Source organism: Carassius carassius, chromosome 37, assembly GCF_963082965.1.
Source record: "Carassius carassius chromosome 37, fCarCar2.1, whole genome shotgun sequence".
NCBI lineage: Eukaryota > Metazoa > Chordata > Actinopteri > Cypriniformes > Cyprinidae > Carassius > Carassius carassius.
In genome coordinates, this window is record NC_081791.1 from 15,315,669 (window position 1) to 15,338,598 (window position 22,930).

The 22,930-nt window shown below is 35.3% G+C and overlaps 1 protein-coding gene across 2 annotated transcripts; it reads left to right on the forward strand.

Annotated features, from left to right (window-relative positions):
• The first annotated feature begins 940 nt into the window (after positions 1-940).
• Positions 941-19,381, forward strand: LOC132118149 (intermediate filament family orphan 2-like). 2 transcript variants are annotated; one of them, XM_059527749.1, is made up of 9 exons: positions 941-1,883; positions 11,715-11,775; positions 12,126-12,224; positions 14,533-14,709; positions 14,920-15,065; positions 16,213-16,411; positions 17,610-17,699; positions 17,766-17,902; positions 17,987-19,381. In XM_059527749.1, the coding sequence occupies exons 1-9, from the start codon at positions 1,336-1,338 to the stop codon at positions 18,108-18,110; spliced, it is 1,581 nt and encodes a 526-aa protein (XP_059383732.1). In that variant the 5' UTR covers positions 941-1,335; the 3' UTR covers positions 18,111-19,381. The 2 variants fall into 2 exon arrangements, with proteins under 2 accessions (XP_059383732.1, XP_059383733.1); XM_059527750.1 differs by having other exon boundaries at positions 956-1,883; positions 16,243-16,411.
• Positions 19,382-22,930: the final 3,549 nt, after the last annotated feature.

A 22,930-nucleotide genomic window follows, 5' to 3' on the forward strand; every position in this document is an offset into this window, starting at 1 on the left:
TGATGCCTTCAGTGTGACTCCACAATTTTCATAGTCATGAAAATAAAGAAAACTCTTTGAATGAGAAGGTGTGTCCAAACTTTTGGTATATATATATATATATATATATATATATATATATATATAGCTTTATTTTTTATTTATTTTAAGTCACAAAAAAATAGTCAGCAAGACCAGCACTGCATCAGATATAATAAAACTGCAAAGGGAGGGTTCTTCACTTGTGGAAGTTTCTTTAAAGGTTCTCTAAATCCTTCTATTCATGTTCCCATCACAGACACTGTAATATACAGTATAAAATTTGACTGAAATCCTTTTTTTCTTTCCACATTATCACAATTGAAAGTATGAGTGAATTTGAATCAATTTCACTACTTTTGCTTGAGTAGACGAGTCATTATATCTGTGTTCTACCTAACTGACAATTTATAAATTGGTTTTTCAAAAAGGTTTTTCTTCAAGGTTTCCTTTCTGTAATCAAGACTTAACTTGTTTTCTATTGTTTTAATTAAGTTAAACTGTTTGTCAAGTCACATGTGACAATATCACTTTCCGTCCTGTTAAGTCTTTTAGTAAAAACCCTTTTAAAGTGACATCATTTTGGTAGGAAAATAACAACTGCGCCTATATAACTTCTGTATTAATAATAATTATTTACAATTATAAATGTTCTGAAATGAAAAGTGTCAGATCGTGACCGTAGCATACTTATTGCATATTTTAACATATTCTGTTTTAACACATTTCTGTACCCTTTTATAGAAACATTTGCAACACACACAAAATATTGAGTTACAAAGTTCAAATAAGTAGCTGCTGTAATAATGACCCCATGTTAAATTAATCAAGATCACAGAAAAACAAATTTGTCTTTTATAACTTCTTGAACACTGTATACAAAGCCAAATATTTAATATGTAAATACTTTTTAAAGGCACAGTGCTGATGCCCGCGCCCCTCGTGTAATATGTTAATTAGAAGGGCGTGTCTTACAGACATTGGCCAATGCTACTGTTGCTGGAGGGCGCAGCGAACATGTCTTCCTCTCCTCCCGTTTCCTTCGGATGGTGTTCTCAGACTGGGATGAAACCGGAGTCTCTACGCCGAGTTGAGACCATTTACCAGCCCGTTTCATCACCAGCGGATAGTAGAAGGGCAGCTGTGAGTTCATGAAATCTGTACCGGTCAATGCGCTTTATCCAACCACTAGAAGCGCGACTATGGCCTGTTATTTGTGTGACATTAGATAAAGGGAGTAGCTACACCTTGCGTCCGAGAGCATGGAGGTGACGTATGCTGCAGTTTGATGCGTAGAAACACTGCTCACGGACAAAGATGGATTTACCTCGTCGTTTTCCGGACCCGCTTCTCAATCCGATGTTGTTCAATGACTCCGCGGCACCCATCGGTATGAATGAAGCGCGTGCGGCTGGGAGCGGGTCCGGCGCCATGGCAACCAGCGCGTTGAGAAACGATTTGGGCTCCAACATTCATGTGTTGAAAACACTAAATCTCCGCTTCCGCTGCTTCCTTTCCAAAGTCCACGAGTTAGAGCGCAGAAATAAGTTACTGGAGTTCCAGCTGCAGCACGCCCAGGAGCAGTCCCGGTACCGACTGCTGTTTTCCCGGGACCAAGCGGTCCAGACGAGCCTCGAGCCGCCTCACTCAGACGCACGGTGTCCGTCGAGACTCCCCGGTAGAATCTGGAGCTTCTCACACAGCGCCCGATACGGAGGACGCTTTGAGACGCATCAGGGGCCTGGAGTGTCCTGGACTCACCCTGACGGTGTCGGGGTTCAGATCGACACCATCACACCTGAACTCAGGGCCTTGTACAATGTTTTGGCCAAAGTCAAGCGCGAGAGGGACGAGTACAGGAGAAAGTGAGTGCAGCTCGAGCTTATATTTATAAGTTAATGTCTTTATAGACAATGTTCTTGTAAATCAATAAAATTGTAGTTACTGCAATCACTGTTAAGATAAAGCTCTGGTAACTTGGTATTAGTTACCACTTTCACCTATTGTCCTCCACTGTCTGAAACAAAACGAAAGCTTGTTATATTATTGGTTGGTTTTATTTTAGGAACAATTACTGTAATGCTGTGTTTGGTAATTATGTACTTTGGTCAAAACAATGTTTACCATTATAAAGATATAGATATAGATACTGGTTTGACCGACCAAAATATTGAATAATGGCTAGCCAATTATTTACCAAAATGTCAAAGTAACCTATTTAATCTATTACTGATCTAAAATAATAATAATAATAATAATAATTGTTGTTGTTGTTGTCATTATTATTATTATAAAACAAGCAAAACAGACAAAATTTCCATCACAAAAGAGATTTGAATAAATGTTAGGCTATATTATTATTATTAAAAGTAGTTTTTGTTAACAACATTATTATTTATCTGCATATTCCCAACAGGGAATGTTCTCAGGGAATGTTCTCTCTTTGGTGAACCTAAGGTAAAATCCAGTAAAATTAATAAAAAAAAAATAAAAAAAAATCTAAGTTAGCTGGTTCTCAAAACTGTTAGCACAATGTTATTTATTGTTCATTGAAACTTTTTCTAATATCTGCCACATTGTAAAAGTCGTTTCCTACTCATTTGAGAACATTGTGAGAACTTTCAAAAGTAACATTAATATAATATGTGCAAAATTATCAAATGGCATGCCTTAATGTTTTCTTTAACGTCCGCGTAACAAACAACGTCCGTGAAAAAACATTTAAAAAATATTTTTGGACATTTTGAGCACTCATAAAACATTGAAATAATAATCCTAACGGGAATCTTACGAACACATTCTTAGAACATATTTTTGTTGGCTGGGTTATCAAATATTTAAAACAAAATAGCCCTTCTCATTCTAAAAACAAAAGCTTTGCCCCCTGTGTGTTCATAGTAAACAAAAGTGTGTGATTCCTTTCTATTTTCTGCGACTGTCCCTGGGGCTTGTTTTTTTTTTTCAAAGTCTTAACAGTAAGTCTCTATCATTAACCCCTGTATGTTCTCTACTAGTATCCTATTACAAAGTGGCCAGTTTGGATATGAAACCTGAGAAAGCAGGGGTGACATTTTATCTGACAAAAAACATTAGCGCTTTCTCTCCTCCAAATGGGGATCTGTGCAAGCCCATCCCATTCAATAGCAGTTCGTGGGATCTGCCCTAGAACTTCAGTAGAATCTCTTTACAGTTTCTTTTTCTCTTTGGGGACTAATAATTATTGTTATTGGTCCACGCAATACACTTCCACCCATTTAATGCAGGTTTGGTTCATACATAAGGAATTTCCCCTGATTATATTCTCTTTTCTCTGTGTCATTCAGTTCATTGTCTGATCCAACCATTTATTATTGTCATCTGCAATTAGAATGGACTGATGCATGCTGATTTAAAGAAGATACATTTCCTGTTCTTGTTGCTAAAAGATGCTTGATTGAAGTGTCTTCTGCTGGGAAAGTGATGAATAAAACATTTGTGCCAAATTCCTTGTTTCTGACCCACAGCAGACTGTGTGGGGGCTCATTCATAGCTCAATACAAATGAGTTACTGTAACTTTAAAGCATTTCCGGTTATCTGGAAACCCCATAACTACAGTAACCCTGAGATGCTTTTGTGTTTCTCAGACGGTTCCTCTTGGCTGTGCTGCTATCTTAGTTTGTGTCAGTGATTCTGTTGTAATAATAATTTAATAGTCTGGCTATAGAAGGCTCTTCTTGTCTGCCAGAACAGATGTAGTCTGTCTGTGAGAAGCAGCGGACAAATGAGCCACACGATGATTCATTTCCAGATCTTGAGTGAGCTAGAAACCCCACTTCATAAAGAGTGCCTGCTTCCTTTGATTATTCAGTGCTTACAATAGCTGTGCTGTTAGGAATGTGCTACATTTTCGATAAATGATTGAGTAAATAGTCATAAGTGTGCCTTTCCTTAAGACAGAATTAACTACTTTTTGCAATGCTGTCGTCTCGTTTGTTTTAGCCCTCAGAGTGTCACAGTAGCAGCCGGTCAGTTAGGATGGATGTTGGTGGTCTGTCATATTAAATGTGATCAGAGACATGTGGAAAGTGTGGCATCAGACTCATATGCAAAGACTGTCTCCTAGGAAATCATTTAAACAAATATAAAGTCAGCTTATTAATTATGCATAGCTTTGGCAACAGGCTGAATGTTTTGAGTAGCTAGTGTTCTTTAAAGTACAAAGTTACTTGGAGCCAAATTAAAAGGAACTGCAATCTGTTCATGTATTTGAATTAGCTGATTTTAACCACATCTGGCTATTTTCAGAGTTTTGAGTTTCTGAGGTCTTTAGGAGTGGGATTTGTTCCTGACTTGAGCACAGAATGCCAGAAAAAACATTGTTGAAAGGGAAATTCAGTGACCCAGTTATTTTCCTGACTGTCAAAACTGCATAAACCTACAAATCATCCCGATAGTGACCGACGGAATATTTTAGGGAGCTTAACATATCGGAGTTATCTGCCCCACCCCTCGGAGCGTCGTGCGAATTCTTCACCCCTCCGGTTCTATTGGAATTCTTTGTCTGATTAAACCTTTGTGGGAATTCCATGGCTTTGGTAGAAATTCTGGTTTATTAAATTGTTTTGGACTTCTGTGGAAGATGAATGCCTTACTCTTTTATTGTATTGGAAATAATGAACACTAGAAGTCTTTTGGTTTTGCATAATATTTTAATTTATATCTTCATTGGCATTTCTAAAGGCATGTGTTTGGAGGGATTCTGCCAAAGATTAGAATAAGAAACAGAGTTTAAATCATATTTATTTATCCACATACCATATGAATGTTGTTCTGGGGGACAGTTTATCTTTATCATTTTTTAAGCCCTAGCTTTGTGATTAAGCACGTGCCAGATTTCAGTGAAATACACTTAAACTATAAACATTTCCTAGCACAAAAGCCGTGCATTCTACAGATGATGGTTTTGAGGAATGAACACTTTCAAAGGGTGTTTTCTAACCGCAGCAGACGCTCTCCACTGATCCGTGTGAGTCGGGCTGTAAAGCCATGGCTGTAGACGTTTGTCCAGTTCTGGTCAGGGATGTTGGCAGTGGCTGCATGTGAAGTGATGTTTTGTGTGGGGGATCAATGGTGTGTAAACAGGAGGTAAGCTTGCAGCAAAGTGAGGTCATCTCTCCAGGGAATGATTCAGTAGTGCTGCCTCACTGGGCAGGAAATCATGGGAACTAGTACATACTGAACAAGAACTTCCAAGAAACCGCTATCAACTGGTGTGATGAAAGAACACCACTTTTGTTTATTTGTTTATTTCAAATTATATTTTTAAATATTAAATTGTTTGCTTTTGGGCACTTGAATTTCAATTGTCTTATTTATTTAAATGTTATTTTGAATATTTTAGATATTATTTTTGTACATATTAATTATCATATGTTATTTTGTTGTTATTATATAATTTTATGTTACATGATATTATATAGCCTATTAATTGAAACCAAATTTGACAGAAGGTCTGGTCAGGCCTAATTGGACTTCCTGACTTTAGGAATGTGATTTGGTGAATTTTTTTAATTTATTTTTTTACCTACAATCAACCCATGGGTGTTCCTTTAATAAACTGCAGTCAAATATTGTTTTAGTTTCTACATATGTACAGAATAGACATTGTTTTCATGTTGTGGTCACTCAGGAGGACTGAGTAGCAAATTATTTCATACCATATGATATCCATAGATGAGAGCTGATGATCGATCCAGTCTTATACCATCACAATAAAAATCAATGGGATAATGATGCAAACAAATTATTCAGGCTTGCCAGTTTCCCTGAAAGAGGTTATTCTGCCTTTTTCTCCTGAGCTAGCAAGTTGTTCATGATCATGCACATGAGTGACTTTCAAAAGATTTTATTTCCGCCAGATAGATAGATTCAGCTGGTGCAAAGCTGTCAGTTTTGAGGTAAATAGATGCATTTCTGAATGACTGTGTTTATTGTGCAGGCTTGTACATTTCAAGCTGTGTATAAAACGGATTGAGCAGCAGACGCAGCCACCCAAGACATGCATTCAAAAAATGAACCTTAAAAGCCCCAGTGACGCAAAATGCTTTGTAGCCAAAAGCCTGGCTGTCCTATCTTGCTAGTTTGGATATTGTCTGTTCCACTGTGAACAGAAGTACACTTTAACATTCTTTTAAAAAGAGTACTTATTATAGTCGTAGTATGCGTCAAAAGAATATACTTAAGTTTGAACTGAATGCAATGGTTTTGAATTCATAATTGCATGTTAATTGCAAATAAAAGAAATGTATTATAGGTTTAATATAATTGAATGCAATTAGCTGAACTTTAGAGGCCTCTTCATATGTAATTTCATAATTACTTCTATTGTCTTTGAGATAATATGGTCAAATTGTACTGCCAAATACTCTAAGCAGGGAGGGGTTTAGATCTGTGTGTTCATGAGTATTGATCTGAAATGCAGCTCGCTCTTCTTCAGACACAGATGTGCGCTCCTGAACACCCGTGGGACTGTCTGGAGATGGATCAATATGTAGGTCAACTTTGCACATTGTCTGGATTTTCATTTAGCACTCTTTCTTTTGGGAATGTATTTATAACTGAATAAAACCTTTTGAGTTTTCAGCTAAACTAGCTTTAACAATTTCCCAGCAATAGGCGTAATTTCTGGCTTTAAAAAAATATTAACACTATGTGGACATTACAGTACTCACAAACATAATGTTAGAGTGCTTTAGGTGGTTGCTGTGCTGTTGCATAGGGAATAGATGACTGCCCACCTCTAAGTAAGTGCCACCAATTAAATGTTATGTGCCCCTTTTTTCCTCAAAATAAATGATAGATACATATGTACATTTTATATAGTTTTTAATTTAATCTTAATTCATCTACCTCTTGTTTTAGAGGGTTTAGGACGGAAGGACATTGCAAAGAGCTGATTTTGGCACAAGAAAAATTCTCCATCATGCAGATGAAATATTGTGTACAGCCTGACAACTTTTGTTTTGTGTTAAGCCACAAATAGTATATTTACAGCAGTATTTGTTATTTCTAGATGTTGTCAGATTCTTTTATTTTTGTAAAAAGGAAATTTTGTTCCTGTGAATCAGTATTTTGCAGCAGACATGCGTTTACAGGGATTTATGAGCCCGCCGTATATCGTGTGAGGTGAAGGTCTTCTTCTAAATTCAAAGGTCCAAAACAGACCTGGGATGAGGCATTCATTTTAGTTAAAAATGAAAGCACAGGCTTATTTTTAAATTTACTTTGTAACTCGGTGCTGAATAATATTATCCCATTGCAAGAACTTTTTATGAAATCAGAAAAGACTGATTATATTTAAGTACTTTATAATTCTTTTAGCATTTAATTGTATAATACTATTATTGTAGTATTTTGCCATCCCTAAACTCATTTTGACTGTGAGTTTTATTTTTCATTTTATGGATTTATTGACTGGTAGCAATTCCAATGCGGTCTATTGTTTTAAAATGGCTGATTTTAAAATAAACCATTTTGATCAATCACTTGAACACTTCAGAGACTTCACTTAAGAAATCAAAGCAGAGTTTAAAGATCATTGTCTTAAGTGAGTCTTAAGAGATCATATGACTGTACAGGAACAGAATGTGGCATATTCCTTGACAACAGTGGTTAAAGAACAGACATGTATAGAAACCAAAGGTGATCATTTACATGCCTAACATACCACTGATCTCATGATTACAAGAAACATCATTCTGCACCAAGCCACTTTCTACAATTTTTTCTTGAAATAGCTGAGAGCTTATTGAATTACAATATCACACCGTGAGAAAACTATGCTGGAGAGTTTCAAGACATCTTAGTATTCAGATCATCTACCAAAAAAATGCTTTTAGCACAAGTTATTTTAAACTGTGTTTGATAATTCTCATTTCAGTCATTTTCATAATTAGGACCATTTTTTAACATCATGAAAATTGTCAAATGGAGTGTGTAGTGTTTGGTGTGGCTCATTAGTGCCACTTTGAGATAAGTTCAGATTTTAAGAAAGGGTCATTTATACACGTAACATACCAGCTCATGACTACATTGTGGCTTGTCCAGCCTTCTCTATTTTTTTTACATTATCTCTTTCTGCAAAATATGTTAAGGGGGCGATAGGTCATGGGTCATAGGTCATGACATCCTCTGTCTCCTAGGTTACTTCCCTCCCCCATCTCCTAAGAAATGTGATGCATTTTTGAGCACACAAGACCTTTTTCACATATGTTTATGTGATACACATATGTATATATGTGTGTATCTATCTATGTATGTATGTGTGTATCTATGTGTGTATGTGTGTGTGTGTGTGTGTGTGTGTGTGTGTGTGTATAAAATGCTTGTGGTTGGCAAGGTTTTTTAAATGATTTTGAAAGACGTCAAAAACTAGATGGGAATCGTCTCTTTGTAGTGAGGCATTTCAGATGTGGTGGACAAATGAGACAATGGGTATGTCTCTACATAATGCTTTTAAGGTCTTCACAGGTGCTACGATAATCCCCTCACAATCACCTCGTGTTATCATTCTCTGATCTATTCCCATGTACACTTTTGAAGCGTTTCAAGATAACAATGGTACTCGCAGAACTTCTGACCTAAAAACAGATTTGCTTCTTTCTTTACCTATAATAGCTCTTTGAAACATTGGCAGAAGTCATTTGAACTCTCCCATAATCTCAACAATGTGTATTAATATGGACTGGCCTGATCTCACACAATGGAATAAGTCACAGCAGTGTGTACAGTGATGGCTTATGGTGAAGAACAAAGCAAGCAGCTCTTCATTTTGTGGTGTCTCATCTTTCTTTTCCTAAATAGCGGTTCATTAAAAAAGTTCTAATCCTGTGCTTATTTTTTACCAGGTGAGTGTTCAAAAGCTTTCATTATGTAGTATTTGTTTATATGAGTATGTTTCCTCGTGCCATTGTCCACACTGCCTTGTTTTGGAGAGAGTTTCCATTTGGATTGTGTTCAGTATCTTTTGAATAAAATGAAAGCTCTAGTGTGCAGTCTATGCTGCAGCAGAGGAAATGAGAGGAGTCTGATGCACATGACCTTGTGCTGTTGTCTAGTCAGCTTCACTAAATCCAACTGACATTCAAAGGGATCCACGCTGTACCTGCACTGTCTGATCGGTCGGATCCATGACATGTCTCCACACACGTGTATATCTACCCTGTATCTGGATTTTCAGCTCTTATTGACTTGTTGCTACTCCATATGGACCATTAGAGCGGTCTTTCTTAAAGGGATAGTTCACCCAGAAATATATATATATTTTTCATTATTTACTCATCCTCAGTGCAGCCTCGATAACTTATTTTCCCAGAAGCTTATTATATAAATACATAAGGGTATAATAGCTATACACTGGCGACCAAAAGCTTGGAATAATTAAGATTTTTAAATGGTTTTGAAAGAAGTTTCTCATGCTCACCAATGCTGCATTTCTTTGATTAAAATGAATAATATGGTGAAATATTAATACACTCACTCTTATTCCCTGAAACTTTCTTATCTTGTTTTCACTGAAGATCCAAAGCCTCCACATGCTTTTCATGCCTGGCCAACAGGTCAGCTTAACATAACAAGTGCAACTCTTTGAAATGAACAGATGATCCCTTCTGGATCTTGTCATGTTGAGTCAGCACTTGCCCCCTCTTGGCAGGTGTCTTGATGTCTGGACCCAGTCAGACTGTCAGACAATGTAAGTGCAAGACAAATGGAGTCTCTAATCCCTTGAGCATGAAAGAAATGAAAGGATATAAGGAGCTTATAAAACAAGAGATCCTGTCATCCTATAATCCAGATAATGAAGAATCTCACTGTGTAACTATCCTACAGAATCAGACACGGGAATCCCGAAGCTTGTTAACACTTTGCATAGACAAGTGATTATTTAACACTCTGATGGATCAATGAATCATTAATTATAAAGGAAATATATATTATGTCTTATTAATACCTTTATCTAATGTTTATTTTTACTTTTTAAAAATGATTTGTTTTTTACTATTATTATTCAAATCAGAAGGTTGATCGTGACATTCTTCACTTTCATTTAAAAAAAAATTATTAAAAAAATACACAAAAAAGGGGGAAGTCGTGGCCTAGTGGTTAGAGAGTTTGACTCCTAACCCTAGGGTTGTGGGTTTGAGTCTAGGGTTGGCAATACCATGATTGAACCCCCAACTGCTCCCCGGGCACTGCAGCATAAATGGCTGCCTACTGCTACGGGTGTGTGTTCACTGCTGTGTGTGTACACTTTGGATGGGTCAAATACAGAGCACGAATTCTGAGCATAAGTCACCATACTTTGCTTTATGTCATGTCACTTTCACTTTTATAAAATCTTGAAAAGTGTGTGGGCATCCAAGGAAGTGCCCTTAGATGTTATCATAGTCACCTTTATTTATATAGCGCTTTAAACTAAATACATTGCGTCAAAGCAACTGAACAACATTCATTAGGAAAACAGTGTGTCAATAATGCAAAATGATAGTTAAAGGCAGTTCATCATTGAATTCAGTGATGTCATCTCTGTTCAGTTAAATAGTGTCTATGCATTTATTTGCAATCAAGTCAACGATGTCGCTGTAGATGAAGTGACCCCAACTAAGCAAGCCAGAGGCGACAGCTTACGGTGGCTACGGTGACCTCGGAATAAGTGAGAAACAGACAAATATTAGCGTAGATGCCATTCTTCTAATGATGTAGCAAGTACATAGGGTGTTATGGGAAGTGTTCCTGGTTCCGGTTTACCTAATTAATGCCTAATTTACCTAATTTACCTACTTAGATATTTGCTTATTTAATTAAGGATATATTAATGGCCTGAGCAGAACAGAAAATGTAAAAACATACTCAGAAAAACCAGACGTTGTTTCAGTAACTACTCTAATCGATTAATTTCAGTGAAGGATTCATCAGACTGGTTATGAAAGAGATATTGCTGGAGATAAGAAAAAAAATCAGCTTTGCCACCACAGGAATAAATTACATTTAAAAAAAATGTTTTTAACTGAAAACAGTTATTTTAAATTGTAATAATATTTCACTATATTACACATTTTGCTCACTTTTTGATTAAAAAAATGCTTCTTTTAAAAACATTAAAATAATAATTATGCTAAATTTAGGATTTTTTGTTTGCTTCACTTTTATACCCTGACACACTATAGATTCCCAGTTGCTGAAAAGCGAGAGCAAAAAAAAAAAGTTATTTACCTCAAACATTTCTCCTGCAAAAGTAAAGCCTTTATTAGCATATTCTGCAATGCACTACAGTCTCCATAGGGATTTTAAGGGAGTTTGTTAGTATCCTCAGGGAGCTTTAAAGGTCTCAGGAAGATTCTCAATGGTCAGTGGTAATGGACAGATACTGAAGTTTTTCTTTAGTCTCTTTTGAGAACTGTAGATGTAAATGAACATGCTGTGCCTTTGATACTTGTATGGAAATCCCTTAATGTACATTTTTTATGCAGTGACATTAGTACAAAGTTTAAATGACTGGTAAATTGAATTACTTTTAATAACTTTCATCTTCCTTTGATCTAATCATTTGAATCATAATTGAATTGACTCCAGATCAGGACTTTATGACACTATGACACACTGTGCACATTCATTTCAAGTACAATCAACGGCCATGTCGGCTGTTTTTGTGTTCCAGATGGGAGGAGGAGGTGTCTAAACGTCAGCAGATGGAGTCTTTGGTGGAGACATTACAGGAGGTGAGATTTCAGACCTATTCTATTGTGACTGTGTTGATGTTTTGACATCCATACAGATGCACTGATGCATAGCTAGCTGTAAGTAATGCTAGTGTATAGAAGAAAATTTCCCCACCCACACTGTTAAAATATATTCTGAGACCATGTAAATAATGCTGAGAAAACAACCAAAGATTTGCTTGATTACTGTAGTTTTGTAGCATGGAAACTTGACATTAAGTCTAGTCAAAACATTTCATTAAAATAATTAAGAATTCAGCTAAAAAAAGACATACAAAGTAGTGCTTTTATTTTTTCACCCCTCATTTTTTTCAGTGCTCAGCAAATCTTACTAAATGCTCTCTTTACAGACTGTTCAGTCATCCGAGGCTGTGCAGGGAGAACTGAATGAGAAGATGGACCGTCTTAAAACAGAGCTAGTGGTCTTCAAAAGCCTCATGCCTCATGATGTATGTTTCATGTTTTATCCAATCAGCTTCTGCACACAACTAATGGCACACAAACCATGCAAATATCCATTGATAACAGTACCTTCTTTGAAACAGGGAAACAAAATAATCATTTGACTGCTGCTGTGAATGATAATAAAGATTACAAAATTGACTTTGAGGGAAATAAAGATGAACCCGTTGGTAAATTTCTCTAGAATCAGGCTGAATAGTTTCCCATAGATCTGTGCGGGCAAATTTGCAGTGAAGCAGTCAGTCTTCTGGCACTGGAACAGACGTATATTGTTCCCTCATGTTGAGTAGATGTTGCTCAGTCCCAGTAATAAAGCACAGCTGACTGCTGCCTCCCTGGATATGTCAATGTGAATGTACACGGTTGCAAAGCAACAAAAAGAAGCTGTACCATCTGTTGCAGCCAAATTAGCTCGGAGTATTTTATCTGCTCTTTGAGGTTTATTTAGGCCTGCTAACCCATAAAAAGTCTGTTTACTGTATAGCCCTATTCATGCACAGTTTTCTAACATATAGTATAATTATATAATATAATGTAATATAATATAAGTGTTGTTATTGTTCATTGAAACTAAAAAAAAGTTTAAAATGGTTTTCAGGAATTGAAATAAAGCTACAAAATCTAAATATTAGATAAAAAAAAAAACTTGAACTTAAAACTTGCTTTGGTGACTAACTGAAAAATACGATATAGGGATAGTTCACTCAAAAATAAAAATTACCCCATGATTTACTGACTCTAAGTTATATTTTAAAATATCCTGGCTCTTCCAAGCTTTACAGTGGCAGTGAATGGTGGTCGAGATTTTGAAGTAGAATAAAGTGCATTCATCATAAAAAGTGCTTAAAAAAACCTTGCTATACAGTAAGCGGAGAGGAGAAAGCTAAACAAAACAGTGGTCATGAATTAAGAATAAACATTGGTTTAGAAAATGACTTAAAGGGAGTCTTTGCTTTCTTATTACAGTATGTGATTAAAAAAATGATCTTAACATAAATTTAAATGTCTTTTTTCAAGAACCAAAAACTGTACTTACACTTAATGAATATGAAATTAAGATAATTAATATTTCATTTATAATGTAATACTCCTTACTTTTATTTTGAGGGGATATTAGTAAAGCCAAATAAAACACGGTTTAAGTATGAAGGAAAGCGGGGTCAGTATTATCAGTTACAAATATAGTCAAATATTTACAAAATTCTTTTAGATAAGAGCAATGCTAAAATAAATGAAACAAAGTTTGTCAACATATTACAAAAAGAACAGTTCAAATCAATATATTTTTTTTAAATTTAACAGGACAATTATAACATGCCTTCTTGATTTAATAACTGAATAACTTATATTATGCATGCTGAAAGCCAATTTAAAAAAATAAAGATTTATTTTTATATAATATATTGTCATTTATTAATATATTTAATAATATATTGTAAAAATTATTTTTTTATTTAGCTTCAAAATCACCATTTAATGTCATTCTAAAGCTTGGAAGAGCCAGGACATTTTAAAATATAACTCTAATTGTATTCGTCTGAAAGAAAAGGTCAAATACACCTAGGATGACTTGAGGGTGAGTAAATCATGGGGTAATTTTCATTTTTGGGTGAACTATCCCTTTAAGTCAAGGTCTTAAAATTACTAAAGGTGTTGATAGATGGGGGATCTTTTTGAGCAGTGTTGTCGAGCTTTGTTGCTTGGGCACTTTTCCATTGAGAATGGGCAACAAATTAGTATCTGGATACTTTAGATTGGTCATGGGCCCGGTGTCTCACCTGGTTGCCTGTCGAATCCAACATTGCCCAGCAACATTCCTCAAAAGGATGCCCCATGTATCATAACTTTAAAACTAATATAAAAATAAATTAAAGCTAAAAGGAAATGTATAAAAAAAAATAATACAAAAGCAATTAACAAAATTATTCAGATTTTAACTAAAATTATTAACGTAATTTATAAAAACAAAGATAATTTAAATATCAATAAATACTATAATATTATATAAACAATATAAGAATAAAACAGATTTATACATTTTCTTTATATTATCATTATTATGCATGCAGTATTTCTTATTTAATATGAATTTAGATAATTAATTAATGTATAAAATATTAGCATTTTTCCTTTTAAGAAATATTACTGCATATGTAATATTGCTTAAGCGTGTTATGGTATGTTTTTGTAGAGCAAGGGAGGTCAGTTTTTCTTTTCCAGTTCTTTGCTAAATCAGTGCATGACTGATCAGTTCTGCAATATGTTTTATTCACATTCTCATGCATCCTTGTGTAGGAAGTGTCTGACTTGGACACTAAAATCCAGGAGAAAGCCATGAAGGTTGATATGGACATCTGCAGGCGCATCGACATCACAGCCAAGCTTTGTGACGTGGCACAGCAGAGGAACTCAGAAGACATGAGCAAGATACTGCACGGTAGCCCATCCAGAGGTCCTCCCGAACAGAAAGGGGTACAGAAACTTACACTCGCAACTGAATCTAATTATACCATCCATTCTACTGCAGCAGTGCTCCGGTAATGATGCATAGTTTCAGATAAGGATTTAGCAATACAATATTCAATAATGTGCTAATTTGGAGTACTGATTTGATTTGCATTAGATGGAGTTTATATACAAGTTTACCATGCGATCAGCAATCAGAGGGTGTGTGTGTTGTAGGGGATGGCAGTATGCAGGAGGAAGGAGTATAAGGGTGAATCAGAGGAGCAGAGTGTGGAGACTGATGGTGAATCTGCTCAAAAGGAGGAGGATGTGCCTGGTTCTCTCAACATCACTGATGAGATGAAGAGGATGCTCAACCAGCTGTGAGTCCTCATCGCCACTAGAGTGCATCTTCTGATGCTTTGTGTGTGTCTGTGTGTGTAAATGATTTGTTTACTATCATTATTATAAATGCAGTTTTATTATTTAATATTAACTTAGATGATTAATTGATTTATAGAATATTTGCATTTTTTCTTTAAAAAATGATTTGTCATACTTCAGGGATGTGTTCATGATTACTGTGCAATATTGCTTATGTGTGTTTATGGTACTTTTGTAGAGCAAGGGAGGTCCTTTTTCCTGTTCCAGTTTTCTGTTAAATCAGCGCATGACAGATCAAGTCTGAAATATGTTTTATTCACATTCTCATGCATTATTGTATAGAAAGTGTCTGACTCGGACATTAAAATCCAGGAGAAAGCCAATCCAAAAATAATTTTTACCACAAATATTGTACACAAACACAAAATTAAATATCAGCATTTTTTGTTGTTGTTTATCAAATCTTGTGTATTACTGTAAGTGAGAAAAATGCTACAAAAGTCTATCAATATAATATAATATAATATATTATGCATGTTGTTAATTAAAACTGAATCTAGTTTAAACAAATGGTTTTCTGTCATTGAAATAAAGCTGAGAAATAAAATATAAATATTAGATTAAAACCATTAACCTGAATGAAAATTAGACTTTGTGTTTAAGTGAAATTAGTCAAAGTAATACATTTACTAAAACCAACAGAAAGAAGATATTATATATAAAATAGAAAGTAGAAAATATATTTTTTTTTAAAGAAGAAAAATGACAAAACCACGTAACTAAATTATTAAAATTTAAACAAATTAAATACTATATTAAATCTCAGCATTTTGTTGTTGATCACTTGCTGCCATCTAGTGTTCACATGGTGAATTGTGTGCTGTATTTTTATTTTCCTATTTGATTAAGATCTTTTATTATCTAATTTGTTATACGTTTGGTCTCTTCTTACTTTCATAATCTCTTAAATAAAAACTTGTTATTGGCATGTTTCCCTTGTTCAATATATTTATTCTTCCCTTATGTATATAGTCTTTTATTTGAAATCTTTTCGATTGTGGATCTGTTGATTTTCCTTTTCTTTTCTTCTCTGTGTGTCTCTCTTTTCTCTTCCACATCTGTGTCTGCTGCCTGTCTTGCGCACAGAGGTTGCTCAGCTAATTGGTTTGTTGGCAGGCGGGAAACGTTCGAGTTTGACGATGACTGTGACAGTCTGGCGTGGGAGGAGACGGAGGAGACGCTTCTGCTTTGGGAGGATTTCAGTAACTATAACAGTCTGAACGCTGCTGGCACAGTCACCGCAGCATCCTGCACATCTGACTCTCATGGAGAGACACATGAGCAGGTACCTCACCAGGGCACCCCTCTCTATTAGCAACCAAGTTTGGATAAGAGTGCCAGAGGTATAAAGTGTAAAGAAAAACATATTGTCTACATATGGCAACAATGTTCTGAGGAATTATTAAATAAATTAACTGAATACAGCAGGCAAAAATGCTGTTAATGCTCACTCACAAGCACCACGCAAAATACAACTTATATATGAGTATGTTACTAAGTAAGTAACAATACAGTACTTAATCATAAAAAATCTTGATATTTTTTGGTATGTGTATTTTTAAATGTTCAATTATAAACATATAAATAAATGTAATTTTCATTATGTATAATCAGGTATGCGTTTGTATGTACTATTTGTAAGTGGAAGTTGTAAGTTTTTTTTTTTAATCCATCGTCTTGTCAAAATCCTTTTTAGGATTGTCCCAATGTTAGGTACACTAGCATTCAAAAGTTTGTGTTTAGTATGATGTTTTTGTTGTTGTTGTTGTTGTTGTTGTTTTTTAGATATAATGCTTTTATTCGGCAAGGATGCATTAAATATATAAGGTTACAAAAAGTTTCTATATTAAATGAAGGCTGTTCTTTTAAACGTTCTATTCCTAAAAGAGTTCTAAAATGTATCACTGTTTTCATGAAAATATTTAGCAGCACTCTTTTAACATTGATAATAATAATATTTCATGAGCATCAAATGAGCCTCTAAAGGATCATGTGACACTGAAGACTAGAGTTATGATGCTGAAAATTCAGCTTTTCCATCACAAGAATAAATTGCATTTTTAAAATATATTCAAATGGAAACAGTTATTTCAAATGGTAATAATATTTCACAATATTACAGTCAAATAAAAAAGTGAAGTGAAGTGACATTCAGCCAAGTATGGTGACCCATACTCAGAATTCGTGCCATTTATGCTGCAGCGCCCGGGGAGCAGTTGAGGGTTCGGTGCCTTGCTCAAGGGCACCTAAGTCATGTTATTGCCGGCCCGAGACTCGAACCCACAACTCTAGGGTTAGGAGTCAAACTCTCTAATCACTAGGCCACAACTTCCCCATAAATGCAGCTTTGATGAGCATAAGATAATTTTTTGTAATGACTTTTGAACCATTCTTACTGGCCATTAAATTGAGAATGCATATTGACTATATAAAATATTACATAATGCAATAATACATTCTGCACTTATATACTGTCCTGCCAGGATCGAAGTCTAGGAAGCCTCATAAATGAAACCGAGTCCCTCTTTAAGACCAGAGACCAGAAGTACCAGGAGACCATCGGTCAGATTGAGGTGAGAGAACGTTTGTTCAACCGATATTAGTTTGTTTCTGATTTAAACACCATCTTCCTCCTGCAGCTGGAATTGGCCACAGCCAAGAATGACATGAACAGACACCTGCATGAGTACATGGAGATGTGCAGTATGAAGAGAGGGCTGGACGTACAGATGGAGACCTGCCGGAGGCTCATCCAAGGCACAACCACCACCGGCAGGTTGGTTTTAACCATCTATGTCATCTGCACTAATACAGCACCACAGTATGTTTCTACAAAGAAGGTTTTTAATCATTTCTGCAGGCAATCGCCCTCCCTCAGCTCTGTGGCCAGCAGTGATTCAGGAAACACAGATGACATCCAGGACGAGCTGGAGACTGATGGAGAGAAAGAAGGGGCGGTAGAGATGAATGGGGAAGCCAGATGATGATCAGCCCTTCATCTTTCGGGTTTCTTTGCTTCTCTGTGACTCTTTTAGATGTCTGGTGACTTTTTCTTACACAGTACAGATGAGTGTGTAATTTGAGATTCCCAAAGAGCAAGTATTGGTGCTTTATATGCTGTCTTAGAGCAGGACTTGCTGAAATAAAGCAGTTCCCTCTTCATCAGCATTGCCAAGGCATGGCTTTAACTGAGATGACACGCTTTATAATATGATGATTATATATAATAATGCATATTAAAATATATAAATAATATAATATTTTATTACACCATTTCTGCTATCTATATCGCTCATTTGTTTACATAAATCTGAAAGACAAGTTGCACACAGATTAAAACCCCGTTATATTACTCTACATCAAGCTCTGGAATAAGTTCAGGCTTTTATCGTCACAATAGTCAATAGATCAGCCACGCAGTATGCTTCACAAAAATATCTCTGCGCCGAGTCAGTTCAGATGTTTTCACCACATGCAGTTGTTGCTGAACTAAACACTGTGCACTAAAATCTATGCAATAATCTGGACTAGACTGGCATTGTATTCTGTGATTCTCTTTGCTGGAGACAGATTCAGTATGTGTGAGGTGATTCTCCTTAAGTGCAGTTTTTCCCTTGTTTTTTTGTATAGGCTCTTTCAGTGTTGGAGAGTAGCAGTAAAACCCAAACTCTTGTGCCTACAAATATGCTGTATACAGTGTCTTAGTTGCCTTATATTATTCTCTGAATATTTTGAGGACATGCTTTTGCTATGTTATAGATTATTAAATCCTCAATCATATCCTATCCCTGATGACGTCGAATTTATGTCCATAAGATGTTAAATTGTGTAAGGTTTTGGATGATCTCAATATTTGGAAGCCATACAGAACATATATCTGTCCTCAGGTGTTGGGAGGTTTGGTCAAGCTGCAAAATAGCTACTGAACATTTGCTGTTACTTTTAGTACTAATACGTGGGTCATACTCAGGAAAATATGCTATTTGTGCTGAAAATTCTGACTTGTTTTTGTTTCTAAAATAATAATATATAGGTTTACAAGTTACAAAACCAATTATCAAAGTACTTCTACTAAACTTAAAGCTCTACATTATTTCTACCACATCACAATAAATAAAGAATAAAATTGATATACTTATAATAGAGAACTGAGTAGATTCTGTAGATTTAGTTTCACTCGGTTTCATTGTGCCTTGAAATATATTTATGAAATTAAAAATAACTAATAATATTAATAATAACATTTTGTCAGAAAGAAGAATTCTGCATTTCTCAGAAAATGCACGAGTCTTTTTAAAATACAGCAGTGAAAGCATTATATGTAAATTTCTATAAAATTCAAATTTAGTTTAAACAAAAATGTATATATATTTTTTTCTTAAGTGTAATAAGTGATAACATTTCCAGGCATTACATTAAAAAGCAAACATTTAAAATTAAAAATGTTTTACTTAAAAAAAAATAATAATAAAAAAAAAACTGTACATTTTGCATTACAAACAGTCAAACTGGTTGATTGATGTGACTGAAGAAGCACACTATGTCATCACTTCCTGTGAATGACCCACACTGTCCACTCTCCAAAATATGTTTTTTGGCTTATTATTCAAGAGGTGGCCAGATAAAATAGAAATTATTATGTATTATTTATTTCTTTTATTCCACATGTGTAATTCAGTTTTGAAACGAGATGGATGTTCATGTTATCATATAACTTGTTTTGTTAAATATATTTCTGTTACCTTTGATTTTCTACTTGATCAACGTGTATTGATCGATTGATGAAAACCGTATCTGGGTGATTGAGGTTTGCTATTATTGTCTTTTTAATTAATGGAAATGAATCATTCCATGTTTTACTATCCTATATATGGGTATTCAGAAGGTATATGTTGATACAGTTTATGATTTAATATTTCTTGCCTTAAACGTGGGTCATTCTAATAAAATGTATTGGTTTGTGCTGTACACAAAAGAAATCAACTGACTGATCTTGTGCTGAAATCAGCATGTCTGAGAATGTCTGGAAATGAGAGAGTTTTTGGAAATCTGGAGGACTATGCAAGTCTTATGGAACTGTAGTCTGATTTTATGCTGGTTTTAAATAAAAAAAAGTTTGCCTTATCACTGTTCCATATTTTTCATTGATTTCACATCAGCATAACACTAGAGGACAAATGAAAACGTTGGTTATATTTAATAAGTAAAAGTTCTGGGAAAGAGATGTTGAGACAGGCAAATTCATTTTCAGTGGTTCAGCTGATGGTACACGTTTCTTGAGGAATACAGCTTGGTTTTGCTGATGAAGGCCATCATTAAAGACAAAAGTCCTTTTTGTATTTCATTTGGAAACCAATGTCCTAGAGTCTGGAGGAAGGGTTGAGAAGCTCATAGCCTAGGTTGCTTAAGTTTCCAGTCCAGTGTTAAGTTTCCACAGTCTGTGATGATTTGGGGTGCAATGTCATCTGCTGGTGTTGGTACGTTGTGTTTTTTTAAAACCAAAGTCACTGCAGCTGTTTGCCAAGAAATATTGGAGCACTTAATGCTTCCTTCTGCTGAGCAGCTTTTTTTTCCAGCAGGATTTAGCACCTGCCCACACTGCCAAAAGCACCAAAAGTTGGTTAAATGTCCATGGTGTTGGTGTGCTTGACTGGCCAGCAAACTCACCAGACCTGAACCCCAGAGAGAATCTATGGGGTCAAGAGGATTGTCAAGAGGAAAATGATAAACAAGAGACTAAAAAATGTAGATGAGTTGAAGGCCACTGTCAAAGAAACCTGGGCTTCCAGACCACCTCAGCAGTGCCACAAACTGATCACGTTTTTTTTTTTGGTCTTATGAAGTATTCTAATTTGCTGAGATGGTGAATTGGTGGGTTTTTGTTAAATGTAAGCCAAAATCATCACAATTAAAAGAACCAAACACTTGAACTATTTAAGTCTGTGTGCATTGAATTTATACACAATTTGAACTGAAATAAGTGAACTTTTCCACAACGTTCTAATTTATTGAGATGCACCTGTATAAGGTCGTGCACACGGTGGCTCCTGCGCTGCACAACATCCTGCATTGTGATTCTGGACTGTGTCAGAAAGGGAGGTGAGTGTTTTCAGAGAAAAATCACAGAAATACTGTATTATAGCACATTAGCAATGAGTGTTGTGAATTATTAATTAAATTACTTTCAAAATACATCATTTTATTTTGATAAGAATGGAATCCCTCCTACATATGATATTGTGACGTGTTGGGTATGGATGGAAAAACAAATAAAAAAATAAATCTAATTTATCATTTATTCATTCATAAAATAAAACAACTGGAATACAGCTGGCTACTAAAAATGTTTTTCTTGTATCACAGAAATAAATTTTATTTTATATATATTAAAATAGAAAACAGCTATTTTAAATCATAATGTTTCAAACTATTCCTGTTTTACTGTATTTTTGACCAAATAACTGCACCCTTGGTTAGCACTTAGAGACTTTTCAAAAAACATAAAAAAAATATTACTGTCCCAAACCTTTGAAGTATAAAAATAGCTTTCGATCTGCATCATTATCTCAACACAAGCAGTGACAAGCATAAATGAATAAAATAATTATTATTGTGATAAAAATGTATTTAATGTAGCCTAATAAAGAATGGAAATAATTCAAATATGGTGCCAGAAATTGTAATAATAATAATTATTATTATTGTTATTATTATTATTCTGTCTAGGTTCCTGAGTCACTGTGTTCTCCAGTGTCCTTACGGACACAGAAAGCTCATGACCGGACAGCATAAGTGTTGCTGTCCTTCTGCCACCTTCCTCAGCAAAACAATTCAAAAACACTCCAAATATTATAGAATTATAAAGTGCAAGTACATAAGTTGTTCAATGGAGGAAACATGTAGGATGTTGTACACAGTATATCCAGCAGATGGCACACTTTGCCTCCATACTCTCACCCTCGTGTCTCAACTCTGTAAAGTACGGTAGTAAAGGCCCCTCAAACGAAATCGAAGAACGAACTGAACCGACCTCATTTCGAACAAAATCAGGCCGAAACGATTTCCCCGGTTCGTTTCCTACAGGAGAACAACATGAACACACTGGAGAGTCGAGTCGCAGAGCTGGTACAGATGTATCCGCAATTGTACGATCGCGCGCGGAGAGATTTTAAACTCCCGGAGAAGGCTTTTAATTCCTGGAAAGAAATTGCAACGAAGCTGAGAAGCTTGATTTCGACGACCCGGAGTTATGCAAGGCGACGTGGAGAAACATCCGAGACAAGTTTTCCAAAGCAATGGAAAGAATGAAAGGAAAGAGTAACAAAGTACCCAGGCTATTTTTGGAGATGTCATGGCTCAGACCTTTCATCCGCCACCGACAAACTTTGTCCAGCATGTCATGTTTTGTAAAGATAAACTACACGCTATTCCATTTGTGATATGTTTGTGCTTCAAGTTCATTTGTAGTTAGCAAATGCTAGTATTTATATATTGAACAGAGTCCTTTTTTTTTCTTAAATGAAACGAGTTCATTGATTGACCTCCGTTATTTTCTTTGTAAAACATTGGCGATTGTCATCTACATTAGTTATATATAAGTTATCTGCAAAAAAATCCACTTGTTGGTGTTTGTGTAATGCAATGCTGATTATGTCTGATTTACTTTAGTTAAAAGATTATTCTTCTGTGTACTGTAGGTTGAAAGTGACGACTCAACAAAAAAGTGAATGATGGCATTGGACATCTACTTACTTTCATTGAGAAAGACAAAACAGACAGTTTTGATAGGCATACATGCACAGAT